Source organism: Mesoplodon mirus (genome assembly GCF_964341445.2).
Source record: "Mesoplodon mirus genome assembly, chromosome: 19".
NCBI lineage: Eukaryota > Metazoa > Chordata > Mammalia > Artiodactyla > Ziphiidae > Mesoplodon > Mesoplodon mirus.
In genome coordinates this window covers 62,251,069-62,260,127 of record NC_138995.1, presented here as the reverse complement: position 1 = coordinate 62,260,127, position 9,059 = coordinate 62,251,069, and the positions used below count along the sequence as shown (strand labels likewise).

The following is a 9,059-nucleotide window of genomic DNA, read 5'->3' as shown; positions in this document are numbered from 1 at the left end:
TCTTCTGGGGAACCCCATGCATTGTGCTCCCTTCACTGTAACATCTTGTTTTCTCATTATGGATCCGTGTGTGTCTGCCCTCCGGGCTGGGAACCCACTGAAGGCAGAGATCTTATTCTTGATTGATCGCTGGGCCTCCTCCTTCAAGAAATATTCATGGTGTCTGTCTGTCTGTTTCTCTGCTTTTTCTTTTTTTAACTCACAAGGAACCTGAGAGCTGAAGGCCCTAGTTGCTGGGGCACTGGAAATCCTGCAGCATAGAGGAGGAGAAAAGTGGGTCTCAGACCCTTGGGTCCCCAGATAGCTGGCATTGATGGAACATTATTAAGTCATGAAAAGGCAGGAAGCACTGCCTGCTACAACATGGATGAACCTCAAAAACATGTTCAGTGAGAGAAGCCAGACATGAAAAGGCACATATTGTATGCTTCCATTTATATGAAATGTCCAGAATAGCAAAATCTATATACGGAGAAAACAGTTTGGTTGTGGCCAGGGGCTGGGGGAGGAGGGAATTGGGAGTGTCTGCTTAATAGGTACGAGGTTTCCCTCTGGGGTGATGAAAAAACTCCGGAACTTAGATAGAGGTGGTGGTTGCACAACATTGTGAATATGTTAAATGCCCCTGAATTGTATAATTTTAAATGGTTAGGGACTTCCCTGGTGGTCCAGTGGTTAGGACTCAGTGCTCTCACTGCAGGGGCCCGGGGTTCACTCCCTGGTTGGGGAACTAGGATCCCACAAGCCACGTGGCACAGCAAAAAATAAATAAAATAAAATAAAATAAAATGGTTAATCTTATGTTATGTGAATTTTACTTCAATTACAAAAAAAGAGGGGGCTTCCCTGGTGGCGCAGTGGTTAAGAATCCGCCTGCCAATGCAGGGGACATGGGTTCAAGCCCTGGTCCAGGAAGCTCCCACAGGCCATGGAGCAACTAAGCCCGTGCACCACAACTACTGAGCCTGAGCTCTAGAGCCCGCGAGCCACAACTACTGAAGCCCGCACACCTAGAGCCCGTGCTCCGCAATGAAGGGTAGTCCCTGCTCGCCGCAACTAGAGGAAGCCCGCACACAGCAATGAGGACCAATGCAGCCAAATAAATAAATAGATAGATAGATAGATAAATTTATAAAATTAAAAAAAAAAGGGGTGGGGAGCTGAGGGACGAGGGGCTGGAACTTCCGGGTCTGAGAGGCTGGGGCCTGGACTCCTGGGTCCTGGGGCAGCAGGAGGGGGCCCAGGATACAAACACCTGAGTACCAAGAGGGGAGGAAGCCAGGAAGTTAAGGCTTGTTCTGCCGGAGAGAGAAGAAAACGGTCCAGGTAGAGGAAGCAGTCGCTTTCTGGGAGGGAGGTTTTTCCGATGGAGATGTCATCACTAAGATTGCCCTTCCCACTCAGGCCCGGCCTGTGGGGAACTCCAGCTTGATAGAGAGGAAGGGAGAGGGGAAAGCCAGTGGGGGGAGGAGGAAGGGTCACCAGGGTCCCACAGCCAACTGCCTCAGGACAGAAACTGCACTCAGAAGGGCAGGCACCTGCAGGTCCGGATTCTCCGTCCCCAAGGAGGTAACAGCTGGGAGGATGGACCTCAGGGGCTAGAAGCAATTGCATGAGTTCTGGAAGGGACTGGAGGCCTGGACTTCTAGGTCCCCAAGGGAGAAAGGGTGGAGAGAGCTAGAGGCTCAGATTTCTGGGTCTTGAGGAGGACAAGGGCTGGGAGTTTGAACATTGAAGCTATAAAGTGGGAGGAAGGAAGCTAGGGGCCCCTGGAAGCTAAGGTGCTGCCTGCTTGGTTCTGAGACCGCAAGTGGCAGTTTGGGGGTGAGGTCCTGAAGAAAGTGGAGGTCATATTCTTGGCCTGACGTGTCTTTGGCTCTGCTGGAACGCCAACAGTCCCACCCCACAACCCAGCCCTGTTCCCCAAACCTCTCACGCAGCACCAGTCCCAGGGCGGAGAGAGCCAGAGGGAGCCCGGACAGGTGAGCACCCAGGGGGAGCCCAGAAGCTGGCAGTGCAGGGAGGGGCTGGGAGAGTCTCAGAAGCTGGGTGGGAGCAGGACAGCTAAGAGAAACTAGGAGATCAGGACAAAGGACTATGCAAAAGATAGGGAATGTTTCCCAAGCAGACAGCTGGCTCATTAGAGTGGACCTTTGCCTATTATTTATGCCTGGGAGCCAATGGAGGCCTCAGGGGCGGTGGCCACGATATGACACACCTGTACCCTTAGGGCTGGTTGCTCACCCGAGAGAGACAGAGAGATAAAGCCGTGACTTCAGTCACTGCCCCTCTCTTTCCCTGCAGACCCCGGCATGTGGGGATACCTGTCCCTGCTGCCTGCCTTCCTGGCATTCTGGGCTACTGCTGGCATCTGGACCGTGTGAGTGTTAGAGGCAGGATGGACCCCTGGGTCTGAGGGAGGAGGGGCTGGGGGCCTGGACTCCTGGGTCTGAGAGGGGAGGGGCTGGGGACCTGGACCCCTGGGTCTGAGGGGGGAGGGGCTGGGGACCCGGACCCCTGGGTCTGAGGGGGGAGGGGCTGGGGGCCTGGACCCCTGGGTCTGAGGGGTGAGGGGCTGGGGGCCTGGACCCCTGGGTCTGAGGGAGGGGGAGCTAGAAGTCCGGTTTCTGCGCGTAACAGAAAGAAAAGTTTTGTCGAACTCCCTCTACTCTCTTTGATGTCTCCTCGACTTCAGTTTTTCGCTTGCTGTGGCCAACAAGGCTGTGAACCTCACGGAAGGCTTCCCCTATATCAGGTAGTTATGGTGCTTGGGGTGGGGGGGACTCCGGAGGGAGGAAAGAAGGAGATCCTGGTTCTGAGGAGCTACAGGATGACCCTTTATCTCCCCCAGTCGATGTGGAAATAGCCCCCCTCAGAGCTGCATCTTCAGCCAGGTGCTCAACTTGGGAGCTGCTTTGGGTAAATACTCCCGCGCACACTTCGTTCGGTGCTAGCCCCACCCAACCAAGAGGGCCCCGGCACCCAGCCTCCTCGTCCCCCAAATCCAGGAGTTGGGCACTCACTCCAGGACCCACAGTCTTTTCCACCCGCCACCCCCACCCCCTACGCAGGAGTCTGGGGCTCAGGCCTCCCGCCCACTTCCCTCTCCTCCCAGCCGCCTGGACCTGCATTCTCCGTTACCACCAGCTTCGGGACTGGGGGGTCGGAAAGTGGCCTAACCAGCTGATCCTGTGGACGGGGCTCCTCTGCGCCTTGGGCACCTCCATAGTGGGCAATTTTCAGGTGAGACGCAGCAGGCCAGCCCAGGTTCTTGCCCGCCCGAGTCTGGGACTACAACTCCCAGCACCCCCGGGGCGCAGGCTTCTGGTTTGGCGGGGCTGGTCCCCGCACGGCCTCCTGGGACTTGTATTTCTCTTGTGGCTCTCGGGCCGTGGAGGGAGGGCGTTCTGGTCTCTGGATAGAGGCCGCGTGGGAGGCTCTTTGTAATCATTCCGTTAACCCCTAGGAGTTTGGGGTAATTCACTGCCATAGCCCCATTTAATGATAAAATTTCTCAGGTCACTCCCCCCCGCCCACCGCCCACCGCCCACCGCCCACCCCCGCACCGCGCTGCTTGGCTGGATCCTATTTCCCCGACTAGGGATCGAACCGGGGCCCTGGGGAGTGAAAGCGTGGAGTCCTAATTACTGGACCGCGGGGGAATTCCCCACATTCTTTTTATTTATTTATTTTATTTTTGGCTGCACTGGGTCTTCACTGCTGTACACGGGCTTTCTCTAGTTGCAGAGAGTGGGGGCCACTCTTCGTTGCAGTGCGCGGGCCTCTCATTGAGGTGGCTTCTCTTGTTGCGGAGCACGGGCTCTAGAGCGCAGGCTCAGTAGATGTGGCGCACGGGCTTGGTTGCTCCGCGGCATGTGGGATCTTCCCGGACCAGGGCTCGAACCCGTGTCTCCTGCGTTGGCAGGCGGATTCTTAACCACTATGCCACCAGGGAAGCCCTCCCCACTTATTCTCAATGTTTGCCATATCGATGGAGTGTTCTCTCTGTAGAAGGCACTAGCTTTATACGTTGTGCAGGGTAATTTTAACCCATCTCCACAAGAACTCCAGGGAGGTCCTTCTTGGTCAAGTCCCACGGAGATATTTCTTTATCAGCCGGTTCGTGGTGGTCAGAGATGAACCCAGATTCGTAGACTCTAGAAGCCTACATTCTTAGCCACAAAGCTCAGTATATATTTGTAGAATAAATAAATGGATTAGTAATAGGAGAAATCTTATTGATTTATTTTTTCATTTTATTTTTTATCTATTTGTTTTCCAGTATGATATCTCTGATTCCAAACCTCTCCCGCCAAAAGGCTGTGGAAGCCGCAGGGTGTTTAGACAAGAGGCTGCCTCCAACTTAACAAAAATTCCCCATGACATTTGCATAGCAAATCATTCACTTATCATGTATTCCTGTGTTCATTAACCTTTGTTTACCTTTAATTATTATATCCCCCCCCCCCCCGCAGAAGCTTTTTTTTTTTTTTGGCTGCTCCCTGCCTCATGTGGGATCTTAGTTCCCGATCAGGGATCCAACCCGAGCCCCGTGCAGTGGAAGCCTGGAGTCCTCACCAATGGACTGCCAGGGAAGTCCCCAGAAGACTTTTTTAAACATTTTCTCCTAATCATCCTTTCCCTCCATGAAGTTTTTATTTTTTTCCTAATATTTATTTATTTATTTGGTTGCGTGGGGTCTTAGTTGCGGCAGGGAGACTCCTTAGTTGCAGCACGCGGGCTCCTTAGTTGTGGCCTGTGGCCTCCTTAGTCGCGGCTTGCCGGCTCCTTAGCTGTGGCATGCAAACTCTTAGTTGCAGCATGCATGTGGGTTCTAGTTCCCTGACCAGGAACTGAACCCAGGCCCTTTGCATTGGGAGCGCAGAGTCTTATCCACTGCACCACCAGGGAAGTTCCCCCCATCCCACCCGACCCCCGCCATGGAGCTTTTAATATGAAAACATTTTAATATAATACATACTATATCTGTAAGCCAGAAACCATTGTAATATTTAATACATTAAGAACCAATTTAATATATTAAGAACCAATTTTTACCCCCTTGGTGGCAACAATCTGCTCTCTTCCACCCAGGTTGAGAATGAAGGATTTATTCCACTAATATTTTACGAGGCTTGGGCTTTCCTGGTGGCGCAGTGGTTAAGAATCCGCCTGCCAATGCAGGGGACACAGGTTCAAGCCCTGGTCCGGGAAGATCCGACGTGTAGCGGAGCAACTAAGCCCGTGCGCCACAACCCGAGCCTGCGCTCTAGAGCTCGCGAGCCACAACTACTGAGCCCGCATGCCACAACTACTGAAGCCCGCGCGCCTAGAGCCTGTGCTCCGCAACAAGAGAAGCCACCGCAATGAGAAGCCCGCGTGCCACAGTGAAGAGTAGCCCCTGCTCGCTGCAACTAGAGAAAGCCCGTGCGCAGCAACGAAAACCCAATGCAGCCAAAAATAAATAAATTAAATAAATAAATTTAAAAAAAAATTACCAGGCTATACTATGTGCCAGGCCCTGTTTTAGGGATGGAGGCCCCAGCAGCGAACAGCAGGTTTAAATAAATGCCTGGCCTCATGGAGCTGACAATAGCCAATGCACCTAATCAATCAGCCATTCGCCCGGTATGGCAGTTTTCAAGCACGGTCCATGGAGTTGGTCCTGGTGCCTCCCCGCATGGCATCGTGGCCCTCTCCCTCCCACAGTTCTGCCCCTCAACGCTGCTCCCTTCCTCTCCCAGGAAAAGAACCAGCGGGCCACGCACCTGACGGGGGCTTTCTTCGCCTTCTTTGTGGGAATATTCTACTTCTGGCTGCAGCTCCTTCTCTTCTGGAGGGTGAAGAGCCTGCCCCAGCCTGGGGCTCCCTGGATCGGGCCGCTCCGTCTGGTCCTCTGCAGCATTTGCACCATCCTAACGGTGGCCAGTATCCTTCCTGGGGCCGGGGACAGGTGTTGGGGGTACGTCTTCATTGGGGTGGGTCTGCTGTGTGCTATTGAGGGTGCCCCTTCCTTTCTCAGCCTCAGTCTCCGTGCAGGATTATAGTGGTGTTGTCACCGAGTCCCGGCTCTGGGGTCACGCTGCCTCCACATAGTAGTTGGGGGAGCAGGGGGCAACTCCTCTGGTTTCTTAACTGCTCAGTGCCTCAGTTTTCTCATCTATCAAATGTGGATAATAATAAGGAATGTGAGGAATGCAGGAGATGACACGTGAGGTGCTTAGAATGGTGCTTGGCACATAGTGAGTAACCAATACACGTTGGGAGATCGATAAACCGGACAGCAGTCCGTTTGGGCTACTGCTCTGTGCTGGGCATCGTGCTAAGACCGGAGACGGAGCTTCAGATGGCCGAGAACCGTCACGAAGTTCAATGGTAGAGCTGGTGGTAGGCTGGAGGCAGCTGGTACAGGGTCTCCTGAGCTGTCTGTGTGTATCTTTTCCCAGCTCCATGTGCAGTGATGTCATGTCAGTAATAGCTTGAAACGGCCAAGAAACTGACAAATGCTACAAATCAGAGCCAGTTGTTACACATTTACCAGCATGCCTGTGGGTGGAGCCTTGACTCCAGCCCACTTCTGAGTCACCCCAGAACCCAGTAGCTCAGCACACCTCCGGGTGAGCCAAACCACTCTCTGAGCCTCAGATTCCCTATCTGTAGAATGGAGTTGCTTTTGTCAGAATAATGATGATTACTGAGAAGCAGAGTGCTCTGAGAGAGAGGAGGGGCTGCATGCTAAGCCTTGGGGACTGCTGGCCCCCTGTGAGGGTGATGGAAGGGGAGGCCAGAAGTCGCTGGCATCCAGAAGAGGCTGGAGGGAACCCAGCTGAGACCCTGGGCCGGCTGCATTCAGAGGATCCCTTTGGAAAATTGGATCCCTTTTCCCAGCAAAATGGAAGTGGTGATCGTTTCCCAGAGCAGCAAATTGAATCCAGTGAAATGGATAGGAAGGGCTGGCTCCGGAGCTCAGCGTTCTGCAGCTGCAGAACCAGCATCTGTCCTGTGCAGCAGCAGGTGCGGTTAACGATGAGGTCTAGGCAGCCCCTTTCAAAATCCGGCCTGTGCTGATCAGTTTGGCCGCAGGGTTCTCATTCTGTGGGGCTCTGATATCCCTTGGATGCGGGAAGTGGGGGACAGGACCATAAAGTGGTCAGCTGAGTGTCGTAAGGCCTGGAAGGCTGCAAAGAGAGGTCTGAGACCTGGCATTTGAGCTGGTCTTGCAGAACCAGCTGCTTTTGGCCTGGGTTGGGTGAGGGAGGGAGGGACACCGCGGGTACACGCGGAGGGTGGGAAAACCAACCCAGGGGAGGAGATGAGGCTGCTGGCAAGGCCAGAGATGAGCATCTCCAGTGCTAAAGTGAGGGATTACAGGCTTGTGCTTCTGTACAAGTGCAATAGGGAGCCACAGAAAGCTTGTGAGTGGGGGAGTTACAAAGTCAGTTCTGGGGTAAGCACTTCTTTGTTCTAGGATCGGTGGGGCTTGGGGATGGTGTTGGCCTTATTCACTGTCTAGAAATCCTTGAATGAATGAAATGATGTCTAATCTGATCTGGGGGGGGGGTGAGGAGGAGGAGTGCTCCAGTGAGGGGGGTGCTCCCAGAAAACAAGAGGCATCTCTGCAAGGTGGGAGCTCAGAGTATGTGTTGACCAGTGGTTACAAAAGAGTTTTAAAGAGCTGGGACTGTGGAGCTGGAGGAGGGACAGGACCAACCAGTAGAGAGGCCAGGCCAGAAAGAGAGGACAAGACTTGGGGTGTCCAGCTGGCCATGGGGATGAAGAGGGAGGGGACGAAGGCGATTCCCAAGGGTCTGCTAGGGGGCAGGAGTGGACGGTGTGGTTACGGAGGTTGGGGCACCCAGAAAGAGGAAGACCTTTTAGGGAGAAAGGGGGATTCTGTTTGGGAGTAAGCAGGAGGGGTCTGTGGGCCCTGGGTCGGGGGAGAAAGTTGCAAGCACAGCCTGAGGCTGGCGGGTAGGGTGGAGGCATCTTTAGGAAGTCCTGCATTTTTGGAGGTAGAAGCAATGGCGGCTGGTTGGCCCTGGCAAGTGGGGAGATGGCAGAGCCTTCATGGGGTCAGGGAAGGCCGACAGGAAGATAGGAGCCTTGTTCTGGGATATTGGGAATGCAGTGCAAACTGGAGAAATATGCAAGGGCAAACATTTAGAAAACAGCTTGAGACAGAGGCGGGAACTGGAGGGCGTCCATTTGAGAGTGTCTGGGCGTTGCCAAGGAGGGTGTCCAGCCAGAGGGGCCCTTCCAGCCAGGGCAGGGCGGACATGTCACGAGAGGGTACCCAGAGATGGATGGTCTCAGCCTGCCCAAGGTCACTCAGCAACCTAGCCGGGCTTGCGGATCCTCCCCGTGGCGCTGTGCCCTTGACTCTGGTGTACAGTGGTCGTCCTCCACACCTGGTCACTGCGCTCAGCCTCTGCCGCCTGTGAATGGGTCGCCGCCATGCTGCTGTTCATCCTCTTTGGCCTCTTTGCAGTGGACTTCTCTGGCCTGGACGGCTGCACCCTGTGTCTCCAGCCGGGCCCTGGCAGCCTGAGCCCCCCGCCGGCCTCCCCCATCTCCCTGAAGGTCCAGCTCTGAACACCTGGTCAGCGTAGCATCTTCACACCTCCTGTCCCTGCCATCTGGTTCCGCCCCTGCAACCAGGGCCACCCAGGAAGCGAGAGGCCAAGGCCAGCCAGCCATCCCTGATCAAGGATATTTATTATTATTATTATTAATTTTTTTTTTTTTTTTTTTGCCGCTGGCGGAATCAGAGACACGGACGCAGGCAGGATCACGCGAAATCAGAATTCCTTCCGGAGAGCAAATCCGTACAGAAGGTTGTGGGGGAAGGGAGAAGACCAGGGGAGGGGGGCCCAGGAAGGGGGAGTTGGGGACACAAGGACAGATGGCCCTGTCTGTCCGGATCTGCTAAGCCACCCCAACCAGACCCCATCCCTCCCCCACCCCACCCCGCAGAGAGATTGATCAATAAATAAAATAATAAATTAATCAATAAATAAAATAGAAACAGTTCCCCCCCCAGTCCCCCCAGAACCACCCCC

The 9,059-nt window shown here is 54.3% G+C and overlaps 1 protein-coding gene across 1 annotated transcript; it reads left to right on the top strand.

Annotated features, from left to right (window-relative positions):
- The first annotated feature begins 2,283 nt into the window (after positions 1-2,283).
- Positions 2,284-8,967, top strand: TMEM150B (transmembrane protein 150B). Its single transcript, XM_082607842.1, has 6 exons — positions 2,284-2,380; positions 2,696-2,755; positions 2,852-2,919; positions 3,116-3,243; positions 5,745-5,928; positions 8,393-8,967. The coding sequence occupies exons 1-6, from the start codon at positions 2,313-2,315 to the stop codon at positions 8,590-8,592; spliced, it is 708 nt and encodes a 235-aa protein (XP_082463968.1). The 5' UTR covers positions 2,284-2,312; the 3' UTR covers positions 8,593-8,967.
- The last annotated feature ends 92 nt before the right edge of the window (positions 8,968-9,059 follow it).